At 44.8% G+C, this 18,470-nt stretch overlaps 1 protein-coding gene and 1 pseudogene across 2 annotated transcripts; both read right to left on the reverse strand.

Annotated features, from left to right (window-relative positions):
• Positions 1-19: 19 nt before the first annotated feature.
• LOC123163945 (uncharacterized) lies at positions 20-1,064 on the reverse strand (annotated as a pseudogene).
• Positions 1,065-8,870: 7,806 nt separating this feature from the next.
• Positions 8,871-10,564, reverse strand: LOC123169153 (uncharacterized). Of its 2 annotated transcripts, none has more exons than XM_044587006.1 (6): positions 10,335-10,564; positions 10,067-10,252; positions 9,635-9,801; positions 9,430-9,514; positions 9,283-9,351; positions 8,871-9,165 (listed from the first exon to the last, which is right to left on the reverse strand). In XM_044587006.1, the coding sequence occupies exons 1-6, from the start codon at positions 10,494-10,496 to the stop codon at positions 8,995-8,997; spliced, it is 840 nt and encodes a 279-aa protein (XP_044442941.1). In that variant the 5' UTR covers positions 10,497-10,564; the 3' UTR covers positions 8,871-8,994. The 2 variants fall into 2 exon arrangements, with proteins under 2 accessions (XP_044442941.1, XP_044442942.1); XM_044587007.1 differs by having other exon boundaries at positions 10,339-10,546.
• Between the last annotated feature and the right edge of the window lie 7,906 nt (positions 10,565-18,470).

Consider the following 18,470-nt stretch of genomic DNA (forward strand, 5'->3'; position numbering starts at 1 on the left):
CCTTTGGAATCACTAGTGAACTGTTTACACCCTCACATCACAAAGTAAATTGGTGGATTCTCAAGAATAAATTTAGAAGGTCAAGAAGTTTCACTTAGGTGGCCAAGCTCTATCCGGAACAACAGAAGAGAATAGAGATACGACAAGCAAATCAACTCGACGAAGAACAAGCAGGGGACATGAGATTTTAACATGGAAACCCCTCCAACACGAAGGGGAAAAAAGGTGTCAGCCAACCAAACATCACTATATCGGGGGAGGTTACAAACGCTCGGGATTTACAACTGATCAACGTATCCCGTGCGGCGGCTTACAAGAGGTATATATAACACAGGTGACCTAGGTCAATACTGATCCGTACCGCGCCATGTTTTCAGAGGAGGGGGGCCGCCGGTGGATCCCAGGTGAGCTCGCTCGTCAGAAGTTAGCCTCCCTATTTATACTTGAATTTGAAGCATAACATAACATCTTCAAATGTATTCATAGCCTAAGACTTTGCCACCTGCGAAGAGGTTGAGGCAGAGCAGGCATGCAGCCAACAGCACCCTGGGATCCACCAGCTGCCCCCCTCCTCTGAAAACATGGGGCACAACACCAGGCAAAGTAGCAGCAGCAGGTAGAACCCCAGCCCAGAGCCTGTCCAGTCATCGTCGGGGTTGGTGAGATTGCCGCTGCCACCGTAGCCCCGATGAGGTGGGTAGTAGTATATTCCGGCGAAATACACCGCCAACAGCAGCAGGAACGCGGCAACAACGATGTTCTGGATCAAGAGCATGACCAGCACCAGCACCGTCGGCACCAGGACCACTTCCATCCGGCTGCTAGGGAGGACGACCGCGAGCAGCAGGAACCAGAGGCGAGGATGAAGATGAGGGTATTGTCGGTCACCGTCTCCTGCACGTCAGTCACCTGCACATACCACTCCATCAGGGTCTCATTGCAGATGACCCACCCAAAGGCCAGGACCACCATGAGAGGTACCATCGGAGACGGCACTGGCGAGGCACCTGGACTTCCCCGGTAGCTCATGGCAGCCTCTTCTTTCGGTTTACGAGGTACCTGGACTTCCCCAGTAGCTCATGGCAGCCTCTTTTTCGGTTTACTCTCTATGTCACTTGTTCTGGCAACTAACAAATATAGAAGATGGCAATGCAGGTTTTATAGCTTCTTCTGGTTTCAACTAATCTTAACTAGTACCTGCTTGTGTGTGATGATGTGATGTCTACTGTCCTGGAGTGTAGTTGAGGCAAGGGCCTATCTGGTAGATGAAGAAATCCTAGAGAAATACACTAGGGGGGTTGTTGGTCAGGCCACTTTCATGCATGACTCCCACACTTTGATAGATAGGCTTAGGGTTCAGTGGGGTAAATATTCTTCTTCTATTGCCCCTCCATTTAGACATAGAAAGGATGATTAAGCAGCTGAAAATGATGGCTGATATGATGAACTGGACCAGGCATTACATCACATGCCTCAAGTCCTTAACCACACAGAAGAGTAAATTGCAGAAAACCACCAGTTTGAGGGCTAGGTTAGCAGAAATCACTACGTTACAGTTTCTTGGCAAAAAACACCAACTCCCTCGTAAACAATTTGCAAATACCAATGATCGGCGGATCGGGCACCGATAAGTGGATTTATGACAGGTGGGGCCCGGTTTTTGCCGACGTGGTGCTGTCAGCTGGTCGGACAGCCGTTAGACGCTGTTAGACGGCGCTGTTCGTTCTGTTTCCTCTTATCCCCCGTCTTCTTCCCCCGTTTCCCCCTTATTCTCCCCTGTTCCCGGTCGTGCGGCGCACCGTCCCCGCCCCCCGTCGCAGACATGAGTCCGGCGAAAGTCGAGCGATGCTGGCGGCGGCGCCCAGCCATCCACTGGCGAGATGTGCGGGAGCTCGAACCCTACGAAGGCGACGGCAGAAGAAGAGGAGGAGGAGGACCCGCAGTACTCGGTGGAATTCAGGGCGGCCAGATCATTCGCCGCGGCGGTGAAGGCAAATCCAGTTGGAAGCCAGCACATTGCTTCAGCTTTCGGCGGCGTCTAGTGAGATCCCAGTCCCATTCCCCTCCCCAATCACATTCCCCTTCTGTTGCTAGGGTTAGGGTTAATGTAGTTCTAGGGTTTGTGTGTGTTGTAGTTCTAGGGTTTGTGTGTGTTATAGTTCTGTAATTAGAATGATATAGTTCTTTAATTAGATGCTTACAACGAGGGTTTCTGTAAATAGAAGGATATGAATTGTTGCACTCAAATGATGTTCTGCTCTGGTCTATACTAGCTTGCTTCAGTTTTCCTTAAGTACTTATAGTGCACTATTGTATTATTATTTGCAGTCTTGAAGATGAGGTTTGGGAATTGAGGATGCATTTTCATGACAGAGATAATATTGAAAGGAGTATGATGATGTCAGACATCACATATTACAATTTGGTAGCACTTATGGAGACAGAAGGGTATGGTTTTAGAGATTATATGTATTATGTGAGGGACCCTGGGCTAGGGATTGAAGGAATGGAAGAAATAGATGATGATGATAAGTTAGAGGAAATTTTAGACCACATAGCAGAGCAGAATAACAAGATATTGAATGTGACAATAGTTAGGGCCAGTGCAGAGAAAGTTCCCAATATAAATACCAGTGTTAATGTCATTGAGATGCAGACCCCAATAGAACAAATTGGAGAGCCCAAACTGTATCAGATTGATGATGAAGGAGTGTTGTTCAATGCTGAAAATGTGCATGTAGAAGCTGAGAGTTGTGATGCAGGAGGAGAACAAGAGCCAATGCCCTTGCAGTTTGACACACAGCAGAGCAGAATAAATGTGAGCCTGGAACCTGCTTTAGGTGATGCAGTAGTGGAAGAATACCATGTGACTGACAATTCAGAGGAGCAACTGTTAATAGAGCAAGAAATGGAGGAGAAAAGGAGAAATGAAATTGAAATGTTTAGGAAGAACAAGAAGGAAAGAGCGAAGGAGACTTGTTTGAACAGGAAAGCAGCAGTGATGGACAATGAAGAGGATAGTGATGATGATGATCTGGTAGAATATGGTGATATCTTAGCTAGGCTTGAGGAGATGAGAAGACAGAGGAATGACCCAGAACTTCATTTTGAAGGGGACACAGATGTTGAGGAAATGTGTGACTCAGAGGTGGATGATGAGCTGTATGTGCCACAAGGTGAAGAAGAGGATGTAGAGGAGGAAGAGGAGGAGGAAATGGAGGAAGAGGAACAAGAGGATGAGCTAGGGCAAGATGTACCAAACAAGAGAAGGGCCAAGAGACAAAGAAAAGGCCCAACAAGCAATTCACATGGGAGTATAGAAGACATGTTTGAGGAGGACTGGATTCCATCATCTGATGAGGACAAGAAACCACAAGACCTTGGTGTGGAAGATGATGATGGTGCTGAGGCATTGGCATATGTGTTGCCCAATGGTAGAAAAAGCAGAGCAAAGAAGATGAAGAAGAGGTTATGGTTTGATGAGCACAGAGCTCATCCAGAGGAGCAATTTGTGAAGCATCTTTGCTTCTTAAATGTGTACCAGTTTAGAACTGCACTTCAAACCCTGCACATTGCTCAAAACAGGAACTTTGTCTACCATAGAAACTGTAGTGATAGGGTGATAGCACAGTGCATAGATGAGCAATGTCCCTTCTATATAGCAGCTTCTCAGATTGCAAATGAGAAGTCATTTACAATTAGGAAGGTGTATTTAGTGCACACATGCCCTTCTATGTTAGAGAACACTAAAGTCACTGCTAAGTGGGTTTCAAAATTCTGTGAGGAGGCTATCAGAAATGACCCATGCACAACAATCACAAGTATTATTAATACTGCAAAGAGCAAGTATGGTGTGGACATATCAACACACATGGCATACAGGGCAAAGAGGGCAGCAAAGGCTGTTGTGTTAGGAGACCAGAAAGCCCAGTACACCAGGATTAGGGATTATTTACAGGCTGTGTTGGATACAAATCCAGGTTCAAGATGCATTGTGACAACAAGATATCTGAAGGAGCATCCAAGCACTAACCCTAGGTTTCATGCACTGTTCATATGCTTGAATGGATGCAAAGAAGGGTTTCTCAATGGCTGCAGACCATTCATAGGTAAGTCAATAGTATTTGTGCTAAGTGCTACTAATGTTTGATTTCATGTGCTAATCAATTGTGATTTCATTTATTTGTTGTAGGTCTAGATGGTTGTTTCATCAAGCTCACTACTGGTCAACAAATTCTAGCTGCAACTGGAAGAGATGGGAAAAATAATATTTTTTCCATTGCTTTTGGAATTGTTGATAAGGAGGACACTAACTCCTGGACCTGATTTTTATACGCAGTTGAGACAAGCATTAGGTGGAGAATCTGGGAAGTTTGGGAACTACACAATAATTTCAGATAGGCAGAAGGTAATCAGTTGTAATTACTTTCTTTATTTACTTTCTTGTATTTACTTTCTTGTACTTACTTATTATACTATCACACACGCAGGGCCTTTTAAAAGCCATTACCAGAGTGTTTCCCAATTGTCCCCAAAGGTTTTGTCTTAGACATATCTACCAGAACTTTCAAAATGCTGGGTTTAGAGGGCCTGAATTAAAGCAATACATGGATGCAGCTAGTTATTCATACACTGAACATGGTTTTAAAACTGCAATGGCTGAATTAAAGAATGAGAGTGAGGCTGCTTGGGAATGGCTAAGCAAAATACCTAAACACACTTGGGCCAGACATGCAATGGATATGAACTGCAAAACAGACTTAGTTGTTAACAATCTAAGTGAGGTTTTCAACAAGTGGGTTCTAGATGTCAGGGCTAAACCAATTAGGACCATGGTGGATGGAATTAGGACAAAGTTAATGGTCAAGTTCAATGCAAATAGAACAAAGACTGAGACTGTAAGATGGGAAATTTGTCCAACATATGCTGAGAAATTAGAGGAAGCAAAGAAGTTTGCAAGGAACTGTCATGCTTTGATGGCTGGGCCTAATCTTTACCAAGTCACTAGTGGGGAGAGAACTTATGCTGTGAACCTACAACATAGGACTTGTGGGTGCAAGAAGTGGGATATGACAACAGTTCCTTGCAATCATGCTGTTTCTGCCATACACAAGGCTATGCTTCAGCCAGAGGACTTTGTTCATGATTTCTTCAAAAAAAAGATGTACCTGGCAGCTTACAATCCCATTATATATCCTGTACCTGGACCTGATATGTGGCCAAGGACAGACAGTATGGACATTGAGGCTCCAGTTTTCAAAGAACACAAGGGAAGGGCACAGACTAAGAGGAGAAAGGGCCAATATGAGAAGCCAGCTCCCAAAGACACCTCAAGAATGGCCTCAATTACCTGCTCTAATTGCAAAAAGGTTGGCCATAGATACACCAACTGTAATGTTGCTTTGAATCCATCACTGGCAATGAGAAAGAACATGCATGAGGTAACCAATGTCCTAATATTGACTATTTGATGTTGCTTTGAATTCATCTTCCTGTTCTTACACTATTTGATCTTTTTGTAGTCAAGCAGCAGCTCCTATGAACCTGATGCAGCCATACCAGCAAGGAGGGCCTCTTCTGCTGCTGGTGGTGCTGCTACTGCACCATCACCAGCACAGAGGGCATCTTCTTCTTCTGCTACAGCACCTGGACCAGCAAAGAAGAGGGCCTCTTCTGCTTCTGCAACAACACCTGGACCATCAAAGAAGAGGGCATCTTCTGCTTCTGCAACAGCACCTGGACCACCAAAGAAGAGGGCCACTTCTGCTGCACCACCACAAAGGACAACTGCTGGTAGTTCATCATCTGCTGCAAAGGGTAAAACAGCAGTAACTAGATCTTCAGCTGCTGCAAAGGGAGCAAGGGCATCTTTCTTGCCTCCAAGGACAACTGTTGTTTCCCAAAGAATCAGGAAGCCCACCCAGAAAATTAGAGATTACTTGACTGCTTCAGGTGCTCCATGGGAATGATGCATTTTAGGTGTGTGAAAACTCTTGTGATGATGGTCAGTTTGGTTGTGTGTCAAAATACTGTCAATTTGATTGTGTCAAACTACTGATGAGATGTTTGGTTGTGTCAAAATACTGTCAATTTGGTCAGTTCGGTTGTGATGATGGTCATGTAGTTGAGATGTTTAAGTTAAGTTGTGATACTATAATGCTTCAGATATCTTTTCTGGTATTTTGTGATGATGAGTTTATCATACATTTTGTGATGATGAGGCTAGATGTCAACAAAGCCATCAAAGATGCCAAAATACCCTAGGTGATGGCTAGATGTCGACAAAGCCATCAAAGATGCCAAAATACCCTAGGTGATGGCTAGATGTCGACAAAGCCATCAAAGATGCCAAAATACCCTAGGTGATGGCTAGATGTCGACAAAGCCATCAAAGATGCCAAATACCCTAGGTGATGGCTAGATGTCGACAAAGCCATCAAAGATGCCAAAATACCCTAGGTGATGGCTAGATGTCGAAAAAACCATCGAAGATGCCTAAAAACCCTAGTGAAGGCTAGATGTCGACAAAACCATCCAACATGCCTAAAAACCCTAGGTGATGGCTAGATGTCGACAAAACCATCAAAGATGCCTAAAAACCCTAGTGAAGGCTAGATGTCGACAAAACCCCCAAAGATGGCTACAAACCCTATTTGATGGCTCAAATACATAAATTCTAAACAGATCAGATTTCATCCAAATACTCTAAATACCATCACATTTAGCATTAATTCAAATCCATACATAATCATAGTACTAGATTAGTACTTTACAGATCCATAGTTCAGGAAATTAAAACCATAATCTCATTACAGCACAGCCAACCACACCCTACAAAAGGTAAGCAAATGCCAAATGATAGTGCCCTCTTCCACAGCCAGGTGATCATTCATTTAGGATGGCCTTCATCCCCTGCAGCTTCAAATTGCTCTCCTGCAGCTTCACATTACTCTCATGCAGCTTCACATTGCTCTCTTCAACACTCTTCTGCAGCTCATCAATTTGGATCTGCAAGTTCTTCCTCTCTTCAGCTAGCTTGAGCTTCATGTTCCTAATGACACTGGCCTGAGCAGCTACCAGGTTCTTCACCATCTCATACTTCTCCTCCAACTTCTTGGTATCAGCATCTGTCTTTTCTATCTCTACCCTACGTTGCTGGGCATCCACAAGTGCATTGACATCTTCAACCAGCTTCTCATAGCTGGCCTGCAGCTTTTTCTTCTCTTGTGTCAGGTTATGAACTTCAAAAGAATTCATCAGAGTGTCCTCAGCCCTCTGTCTCTTGTTGTCTTCATACATCAACCATAACTTGTGCAATGCATTCTCAAGGGTATTGGGCCAAGCAGGATCAATCCATTTAACTAGTCCACAGTCTCTACCTTCCTGAAATAAGGTAGTATTCAAAACCATATTAAAACCTTTCATCACAACCAAAGCTAAAGATATTATATTTAAAAACTCCCAAGATAAAGTACATCAAAAAGAAAGCACTGATGTTCTGCTCTCAATTATACAATGATGTGCTGCTATTAGGAATAAACTAACCCATGCATCCACTGTACTTTAATCTAATTAACATTGTTGCCAGAGTAAAAAATGACTGCCTAAACACTCTCCTCAGAGTAAACAATGACTGGCTCAACACTCTCCTAAGAGTAAACAATGACTGCCTCAACAGTCTCCCAACTTAACAATAAATAAACAATGGCCAAATCCTAACAATGATTGTGCTGTCACTTAGAAGCATATACCTTCTCAGCGCAACAGAGAAACCTCCTCCCAGTTAGAATTCCTTCAAAAGCAACGCGCCTCTCTGCTAACTTCCCGTGACCATGGCACAAAACCTGCATTTCAACTTCAGGGCCCTCGAAATCGGAGTCATCAGTTGAAGCAGGGACCTGGGAGTGCAAAGAAATGCATAACATTTCATAAGCTAACACAGCTAACACACAAGCTCCTTTGAGAAAAATATCCCCAAATCATAGAACAAACCCTAACCCTAACCCTAGGAAAATATCCCCAAATGCATACCTGCATCCTGCCGTCGTCAGAATCAGAGCTGATGTACTGCCTAGTGTGCTCGCTGCTGTCGTCGCTTTCACTCCAGGACACCATGACGATGCGGCGGCGGCGGCGGCGCGACACGGAGCGGAGCGGCCGGCGGTGGCGAGCAAGAACAGAGCGAGAGCGAGAGCGAGAGCGTGCGAGAGCAAAGTGAGAGTGAGAGACAGAGGAGCGAATCACTTAAGTTCACGTGCGAGAGCGCCGTCTAACGGCGTCTAACGGCTGTCCGACCAGCCGACAACGCCACGTCGGCAAAAACCGGGCCCCACCTGTCATAAATCCACTTATCGGTGCCCGATCCGCCGATCAGTGGTATTTGCAAATTGTTTACGGGAGAGTTGGTGTTTTTTGCCAAAAAACTGTAACGTAGTGATTTCTGCTGACCTAGCCCTCAAACTGGTGGTTTTCTGCAATTTACTCCCACACAGAACCATAGTGGAAGCAGTTATGGACTTTCAGTACAACTGCCCATATTATAATGGTTATAAGAGTGGGTTATATAATGATTATCTAAGAGGGCGTGACAAAGCTTAGCTAATCGATCTCACAAGAAAATGCGCTTCATTCAGAATTTCTTCAAATTTTACGACATCACTTCATCAGCAACAACTCATCAAAGGGGCTTCTGTCTTACATAGTAGTGCATGCCAAGATGAGGCATGTTTTTCAATACCAACACCACATGAATGCCCACAACCATTTTGCAGAAAATCACCACTGCGTTGAGAGCAATATGACTCCAGAAACATTTCTGAAAAGTGACTGGCCTCTGGTGACAACATGATCCAAAGAATATTGGACTGCAATTAGCCTCAAACATAACATGTTGCATTTTACCCCTTCATTACTGGAATTTTCTGTTAGATAGAGTACATGAGCAATCGGTTAAGCTTGTCGACCAGAACAAAATTTCTGAAGAGACGAACAAGCCTATTGAAGGCCATATACAAGTAAAGCCCCTATTCCAGCGATGCCGATAACCAAACTGACTATCACCGTAAGAGGTGGCAGTGCACCGCCAATGGGCTTCCCAGACTCTACGTCGTATCTCGCGAATCGCTTCTTTGGCGCATTGCACTGGGGACAGCCATACTCATCAGGCTGAAAAAAAAAGTATATGAGAAAACCGGTCATAAGTCATCAGGCTGGCAAACTACAAATGAGCACATAAAGCTGATTGGTGCTAATGGAATTAAGGAAAAATATGTCTGATCTTACCTGTTCTTCAAAAGCCTTGGGTAGAAAGTATATGTATCCACAATCAAGGCAGATGTGTGTTGCTCTAGCCTGGTAAATTGAAGGTATATATTGAGTGAGGCCTATAAAAAGTCACACTGTAGCGACCAGGGACTATTTTGATGTTACCTTCTGTGAATCAGATAACTTCCGGCCAAACCGAGGGGGCGCCGGCCTCTTGGGCAGGCGCTTCACATCAATATCACCACCACCCCTGCCATGGACCAAAATGAGAATCTTGTAAACTCCACCTTACAGGGAAATTCAGTTTCCTGAAATCCTGATATCTGAACAAAAGCTTCGGAGGCAGAAAATGAGGAGAAGAGATGCATACCTGCTTACTACAAAGTATACAGAGTCTGGCTTTGCTTGGATGGCTGTCTTGGTGAATCCCAGCTTGTCTGCCGGCCACAATTCATCACCGAAGAAGCTGCTTGTGTAGAGCACTTGGTCACCTGACTTGAGCCCTGCTCTTGCTGCATTCCCTCCGGACTCCACACCCTACCGTGATTAAATCACAAACCAGTCCGTTCCCTTTTAATCCCAGCTGCTAATTGCAATCCTTGTGTATTAAATTTCTATATCTAGTTTAATTCAGTTTAACATTCATCATATTGTTCTTGTTTTTTCTTTCCTTTAAATAGTAAAGTATAAATAAAGTATATAAAAAGAAGCAGCTAAACCTAGGTCATGATTCGGATCCGATATTTTCTGGAAGAGAAGCCAAGGTGGAGGAAAGGAGAGGAGGGCGGCTGGTAGTACTGACAGTGATGACGACGCCGCCGCCGGACTTCTGGCCAAGGGTGAGGCCGAGCGGCTTGTCGACCTCCACCTCGATGTTCTTGGCCGCGCCGGCGGTCTTGGCATTCACCTGCACCAGCCTTCGCCGCGCGCCGCCGCTGCGCAACCACCTGCTGTCCACCAAGGAAACCCCATGGAAGGCAGTTTTCTTCTGCACCATCACAGACGAGAGCATCAACAAGACAACACAAAGGATGAAAGAAACATCAAGAGGGAGAAAAAAAAAAGAGCACCCACGGCTGGTGATGTTGTGAGGATGGAAGGAAGTGGCGAGTGCTGAGCCCTGACGACGGAGCAGTGCTTGGAAGAGGCAGACACGGAGGAGAGCGTGGCCGCCATGGTGCTGGGCTGGGAGGATGACTGGTGGCGGTGCGGAGGAAGATGATGCGCGCCATTTGGATGGAGATGCCGTGGCTAAGACAAGAGTGATGTTTGTGGCCTCAAAATCAGGAGGTCGTGTGGAAAACCAGAGTGAGCATGACACTGACATGAAGAAATCACAGCCAGCCATCCGGTTTTCTTTTGGACCTCCGTTACTTTCCGATGATTTACAAATATCCGATGATAACAGGATCGGCGATCCCTCCCGTGACGTGCCCCGCGCGCGTCACGTGAGGTAAAACTAGCCGCCGCCGCCGGGGATCCCCTCCTCTCTTCCCTCCCTCGCCGCCGTCTGCGGGTGCAGCCGGGCAAAGCCCGGTCGTTACCGGCAGCGGCGGGTGGTCTCGTCTCCTTGTGTGGAGCTTCTAGCGCGGGTCGAGGCTGCCAGGTCTGGATGCTGCGTTGGCGGCGGGCGCAGCAGCGCGGCGGCGCGCCGGAGGGAGCTTCGCGGCGGCGTGGCAGACGTCGAGGTGGTGTGCTTGCATAGCGGTCGGGATTGCCGGCTATTGCGATCTGGCGCAGCTCGGGCTGATCTGGCCGCTCAAGCGAGGCGGGCTGAGGGCGGCGTGGTTCGCGGGCGGCCGACTTCGCCGTGGCCCTCGGCTGGTGGAGTTAGCGGCGCGATAGTGGTGGTTTGGCCCTAGCGCTTTTCATATGCCAATTCGTCTTTTTGCCATATGCCAACCTCTTCGATATGGCCACTGATGAGGTCCGATGTTCCTCGTCGGAGATCTATACAAATTGGCCTATGTTGGCTCTGGATATCCAGATCGGAAATGCATCGGTCGTGCGCGATTATCAGCCATCACGGTCTTATGATAGCGCGGCGCGAAGCTTCGCTTTCTTATCGGTGTCATGGAACATGTCTAAATCAAGATTCTCATCGCATTGTTAGATGTGGAGAAAGTCATGGCGGCTATGATTGGAGATCTTGAAGCTTTGGCGAAAGAATATGTTGGTTGCGATGAAGACTGTGTGCCAGGTGATTGGTGACTTGTAACAGCGGTCTCGGCAAGCGGGGGCGGCAACACTGGAGGACTACATTTTTGGTGGCGCTCCTCGAGTACTGAGTCTCGATTCTCAGGGTGAAAACCCAAGGTCTGGCCTTTATTGGTTGTACCTGGCAATGGCCTTGTTGAAGGCATTGTTTCTTAGATGAATCAGACTTTCTCCAGGATGAAAATCTAAGATCTTCGATCGGGCAACGACAACGCTTGTGCATTGTTTCCTTCTTGAAGGCGTTGCTTTTGGAGAACTTTTTTTGTAATCCGGGTGTTGTCTTCGGTGGTGGCTAGAGTGCTGCTGCAAGTGCTTGGCCATCGAGGCGGTTTTTTTTTCTATTCTTTTTAATTTTTTTGCTGTGTGTATCCTTAATGTCTTTTGACATCTTGTTGATATAGAGGCCGGATGTAATTGGTATCTTCGCGATATTAATATATTCCCTCTATCGAAAAAAATCACGATGACTTGCTTCCTATATTATTAGTGTATGTAGTTTGAGAAGAGTTAGAATCATGACATTGGTGTTAGAAATTAATACCACACTGTCAAATACACACTCTGTTTACTAGCGTATGACATTTTGATAGTTTAAAATGAACTGCCAAAACGTCCCGTATTAGTGAACATAGGTAGTAGAGTTTTGGTGAAATTAACTCGTTCTTCCATGTTTATGTCACCGTTAACATTTATTGAAAAATATTCATGCTCTACGTATATTGTTCTTAGATTTACAATATTAGTTTTTTTATTTGACTCCAACATAATATGTTGTTGTAGGCCACCTTGTGTCCATACCCTGCCTAATCCGAGACCCTTTCAAGGAAAAGCGGAATAGAAGTTGCAGGTGGTTTCTGACTCGATAAGACGATGACGATCAATTAATGACTGTTCGCATGTACCGAACGTGTTGTTTCTCTAAATGCAATTATAGTCACTGCATGGTCTTTGAGCGGGATCCTAGCTTCTTTGGGCCTTCAGAATTTTTTGACGGAAGACCGGTAAGTAGCCTCGGCACACGCTCTCTATTTTTCGGATTGAATTATCCGATTAATTAGGAGATCACCGATGGCAAGGATCCTTATGGCAGTGCGGTTTCGTTCATCAAGCAAAATTGTGTGTACACAACATACCATGCATCTCTCTATGCACCATATCCTGATATGTGCCGCCACACCTTGCAACCCAAAGTAGGAGAGAGGGCCGCAAGAATCGGGCTTCGACCTGCTGGCTAGATTCTCCCTCACCGGGCATCTATTTTTTTGACTATTTATTGTAGAGCAACAACCCCACAGTCCTTTTATTCCAGAAATTTTTTCCCGGTCCTGTTTAAATTCGCTCCCACCAGGAGTCAAACCCAGGACCTGGGGTGCTACTAAGGTCGCTGCAACCACTAGGCTACAAGCCCATTCGCCGGGCATCCATTTGGTTCAAGCCTTCAACTAATCTCTGCAGCTTAATAGATAGTAACATCTACATGAGCCACTTAGTGCGTAGACTTGATGTAACAGAATCTTTATTGAGTTTGATGTGCACATTTGCTTTACGTAGGTAGCCCTTCTCTAATGTTGGGTTATGTTTGGTTGGAAGAGAGAGTTGCGTCTTTATTCTTCAATACCAAGGTTGTTTTAGGATTATGTAGGGCTTTAGTTTGATGTGAAACTCTAATGGTTTCTATTAACAAAAAATTCACGTCAAACCCCTTTTACTAAAATAAAATACAAAAATCGAGTCATGAATGATGCTGGTGATTTGAATGTATATTCGGCAATATATTTTGTATATTGGTTGAATAACTAGTGGCACTTGAATGATAAACACAATGCATGTTTGATTAACAACTATTGTAGTATCCTTTGGTGCTGCTTGTAAGGTGTTACATTTATATTTCCCTAAAGAACATAACCATAACCACATCTCCATCCTTAATTCCAGACTTTGCCACAAACTTCTTCCACCCAGTAGTTAGGTTGATGCAACCATCAAAGTCGATGTGGTAGGCAACTTCCATCAACTGATACCCATTCTTGGCTGCTGTCTCCATCTTTAGTATCCCCGAACTAGGAGCAATAATCCTGATTCTGGATGTCATTTCATACATATGGGCATGGGGTAGAAAAAAAGTGAACACCTGACATAAATAAATATTTGCACAGATCTAGCAACCGTTACATAACAAGTGAAAAGATCTGAACCCAAAACAAAACAAAAAACTAACTATTGCTATTTCCTGACCAAACTAAAGAAATATACGTAGGAATCCTTACAGTAAACTTCTGACAAAACCGAACAAGATATACAAAGGAATAAATATTGTTAACTACTGAACAAGTATACATAGGAATCCCTACTGTTAACTACTGACAAAACCAAATAAGAATTATAGACGTAATTATTGATAAATCTAAAATAGTTGATGAACATATAGATTCAAGCCATGGACTTCAAAATGAGACCTACAAAGCAGAGAACAAAAAAATTAGGAAACACATACCCATGATTCCTCCAAGTCCCCAGCCGTCAGGCGACAAACATAGGGAGCATGAAACCCATGGTTGATGTACAACAGCGACGAAAGTTGCCCACGACGCTGACTCTGGGTGAGCTCCAACCCAGATTCGTACACACAAGCGTCAGCTATGGGCACCATCCTTGCGAAGCACCCGCATGAACAATCCTCCATGGGCACCACAGGCAAAAAGAAGAAAAGAACAGAGAGAAGAGAGAGGAACCTATATCTGGAGGAAGGAAGAAAAAGGAGGAGGAGACTAAGCCACGCACCAACATAGATGGATAGAATTTATAGTCGGGATGACTAGCAGATTATAAAAATAATAAACAGGCAGGTGGGCAGCCAGTCGGTAGAAAATAGTTATTATGATGTCGTCACACAAGTCCACACAACATTGACCGCAAAAACAGTTCAAGTATAAATACAGTAGCAGTTCAAAGGATCATGGGAGAGCACATACGATAGCAGTTCAAATTGCACATACCAAATATGTAGATAGAATAACTCAATGAAAGATAGACAGATGCATTCATTCAGTCATTCAACTCTATGCTCTCTCCCAACATAATCTTAAAAACATAAAAATTTAGTACTTCTATCATAACGATCAAAGAACCGACGCCACTTGGCCCTGGTGGATGGATGTGGAGCCATGACCTCTCTTCCCCTAGCCCACCTGATGATTAGTAGAGAGTTCCTTCTCCCGTCGTCTGGGAAAACTAGATCCAGTTCAGTGGAGTTGCAAGTCTCCAGCACTTTGTCGGCAAGGCGTCTGTTGAACTCTGCCTCCACTTCCTCCTCGGTCGCATGTTGTGCCCTCTGCCTGCGCCTCCTCCTCATCCTCTGCTCTCACTACATGAATCAACTGATTTGACCAGAAAGCTGATGGCAAAGGTCTTTGCCGTCAGCCGCAGACGACAAACATTTCCGGCACTGTAAGTTAGGTAGTGGCTTCTTTGTCGTCTGCTAGCGGACGACAAAGAGGTGGGGGTGGGCTGTTACAATAAGCTGGCCTCCACTGGACCCCCCCACCTCTTTGCCGTCTGCTAGCGGACGACAATGTTTCTTTGTCGTCCGCTAGTAGACGTCAAAGAGGTGGCTGATGGCAAATAGTGTCTTTGCCATCAGCCCGTTCGTTGTCGTCTGCTAGCTAAAGACATGTAGACGAGAAGATTGATGTGAAGGAATTAGCCCCTCGAAAGTTTACTGCTGAAGCGAAGCATTTGGTTTGGAGTTGTTCTCCGAAGAAATTGACTACAGCGAATGGAAGTCAAAGAAAAAGTGAAGATGCAGTATTCATTTCGTTGTTGTTCTTTTGTTCAATTGAGTCATAGGACCTCCGTACTATTAGGAGGGGTATAGGTTCTCGAAGCTTAGATCCCTTGTGATGCTTAGCCCAAAACCTATGAAAGATGCGAGAGAAATCTCTTTATGCTCCGAATGATTACCTGGCAGCAGTAGACGTTGTTCGTCATGCTACAGGAGATATCTTTCGGACTGAGGAGTTAGCATTACTTGCTCCACAAGAAATGTTACCGTTGTGCTCAAATTCCGACCATTGGACTTGTGTCGTTCGGCCATTGGCTGCTCCACATGTCCAATTTGGTCATTCCCCATCAGGGAAGGCTGCGGCCATAAATAGCCACCCCGCTCCAACATTGTCCGTTGACTGCTCCGCTTGAGATTTCTGAGAAGATTGATTTGAGCAACCCCTCTCTGAGTGATTTGAGTTTAAGATCTACCAAGAGAAAAAAACAAGAGCCCAAACTTAGACAATGGTTTAGCATCCAGTAGTTCTGAGTTGGAGTTCTTGTACCTATTACTCTTGAGAGTTGCGCACTCTCTAGACAGATAGGTGTTGTCTCGAGTGTTGAAGAGTTGTTGTCTTCACCGAGCAAGATCTTCAGCAACCAAGAGTGATTGTGGTTCGCGAAGGTTTGGATATCGCCGACAAGTATCTACCGCGAGTGAAATCAACTGGATTCTGATCAACTTAAAGTTGAAGGAGAATAGGGTGAAGAGAGTTTATCTTCCGTGTTAAGTCACAGCCCCTCCAACCAGACGTAGCCCTTTGGCAGAAGGGTCAACTGGTCTACCAAATCTCTCTATTGCCATCGAGCACCACTGCTTCAATTTACTTCACTGCAATACTTTCAGCAGTTTATATTCGTGCTCCGTGACGATAGTTTATCTGATCATTCATTCTCTGTTGCATATCATTCGCTCTTATTTCTTCTGTTATTCCCATCAGTTATCGTTCGATGCCCACATTGTTGCACCCTCTTCATTCTGTTATGCTATCTTAGTTCATGTCATCTTTCTGTGTTGTGATCTGTTACCTCACTGTGATTATTCCTCGAAGTTTTCTATTGCAGTTCTTTACCAGCTCTTTGTCATGATATTGTATCTGTTGGCATATTGCATTACTATCATTCTCATCAAGCCTTTTGTAGACTATGCTTGAACCATGATTGCATCCTACATCGATGGTTTTATTCCTCAATAGTATGCTTGATTGAGTTCATTTCTACCAAACCTTATTGTCGCTGCTGTGATTGGGTTCTGTTCAAAACTTTTGAAAGAAATTTTGAATATTCCATTCACCTTCCCCCCACTGGTCGATATACTCTCGGTCCTAACAATTGGTATCAGAGCAGGTACTCCCTGTCTCTGTTTATTAAAGGTCTAAGTATGTCATATGTAGGTAGATCCTCGCAATCTGAAAGATTTCTTATCTTTGATGGAAATGATTATCTCTATTGGAAAGAAAGAATGAGAATCAGAATTCAAGCCATCAACATAGACTTGTGGGAGATTGTGGAAAACGGATACACCATTCAACAACATGATGATCCCACTTCCAATGACATGGAAAATCTGCGGTTGAATGCTCAAGCAAAAGATATCATCTGTAGTAGTGCGTCGAAAGACATTTTCCTTCGATTCCAAAAGCTCGACACTGCAAAGCAACTCTGGGATGCCATAAAAAATGCTCATGAAGAATTCATCGCCAGAACGGATCCCCACACTCAAATGCTTCATGCCATGTTTGCTAGTTTTAGAAGTCTGCGTGAAAGTGCTATGGAACTCACTAATCGATTGACAAACATTATCTAAAGACTTCATCAACGAGGAGTAACTAATATCACCGATAGAGATGTGGTTAACAAGCTACTGAGTGCTCTTGATGCAACCTTCGATTCCATCATAGATGAAATCAAGCAAAGACCAGACTACGAAGAACTTCACTATGTTGAGATCATGAAGCTGTTGTCCATTCACGAAGAAAAGATGGAACTTGAAAATGCAGATCAAGACTCTTCTTCAGAAGGTGAAGGGGAAATCCTTTATCACTATGGCGGCTCACAAGAAGAAGAAGATGTCGAAAATCAACACACCATCACAAGAGAACTTGAAATGCTCACAGAAAGTGTCGTGGATTTGTCACGGCATATGTCCTGGTGTGAGGACTTAGTCGTGAGGCCAACGCATCTATGTGGTAGCTTGAGAGGGGTTGAGCGGAATCGAGAGACGCAACACAAGACAAGGATTTAGACAGCTTCGGGCCCCGGGAAACATCATCCGGTAATAAGCCTACATGCTGTTTGTGGCTAGGTCTCATTATCATCACGAGAGAGTCGCCGGTAAACCGGCTCTTTGTGTCTAGCCCTAGAGATTATTTCTTCTTGCCCTCTCCCTCTTTGGGGAGCCCTGCCCCTCCTTATATATGTTGAAGGGGCGGGTTACATGTGGAGTCCTATTAGGATTAGGACTAGTCTATCTCTAATACAAACCGGATACAAGTCCAGGTCTTAACTCCTTGTAAGACAAATATTCCTCACGCCTTTCCTCTTAAACCGGCCCACCATAACATGAGCCGGCCTTCTAGGCCTTGGGCCTTGTCACCGTCTGTCCCGCCCGCCGGGTTACCAGTGAATCATAATGTTCAGTCTGGTTGCTTGTAAACCGTCTGGTCTGTGCGGGTCGCCGGTGAATCGCCAAGTCCGGCCGGTTTATACTTCCGGCCGGGTTACGCCACGGGGTATATCCCCGACATTAGCCCCCAAGTTTAGCTTGGATTTATCCATGGTAAACTTATGCTGCAAAATAAACACAAGAACAAATTTGACAGGTTGTGCTCCATGTTAAGAATTCTTGTAAACCGGCACCTAATCATCCTTAAGTCCTTGTCATTCCTCCTTCTAGAAAATCCGGGTCAATAACCAGCTTCATACTCAAATTGCTGACGTTGGTTTCTCATAGAAAAATATTGTGAAGAACAATCCACTTGAGTCGGCTTCCAAAGCACCGGCTTAAGAAATATGGTCTTGAAATACTCAACTGATATTCAGCCGGTTTGAAGATGCAAAAATCGCCGGTTTATATGGATGGCACCGAGTCATAATTGTTACCGATGCCGGGTCATAATTGTTGCAGACACCGGGTCAATCTGGTTTGCTCAGAACTGAGAATTTGA

This window comes from Triticum aestivum, chromosome 7D (genome assembly GCF_018294505.1).
Source record: "Triticum aestivum cultivar Chinese Spring chromosome 7D, IWGSC CS RefSeq v2.1, whole genome shotgun sequence".
NCBI classification, from domain to species: domain Eukaryota; kingdom Viridiplantae; phylum Streptophyta; class Magnoliopsida; order Poales; family Poaceae; genus Triticum; species Triticum aestivum.

Excerpts from the sequence above, each read along its gene's own strand:
- LOC123169153 (XM_044587006.1), bottom strand. The coding sequence starts at position 10,496 with ATGGCGCGCATCATCTTCCTCCGCACCGCCACCAGTCATCCTCCCAGC. Across the intron at positions 10,253-10,334 it reads CACAACATCACCAGCCGTGG|AAGAAAACTGCCTTCCATGG; the intron begins GTGCTCTTTTTT and ends GTGATGGTGCAG. Across the intron at positions 9,515-9,634 it reads GTATACTTTGTAGTAAGCAG|GGGTGGTGGTGATATTGATG; the intron begins GTATGCATCTCT and ends GGTCCATGGCAG.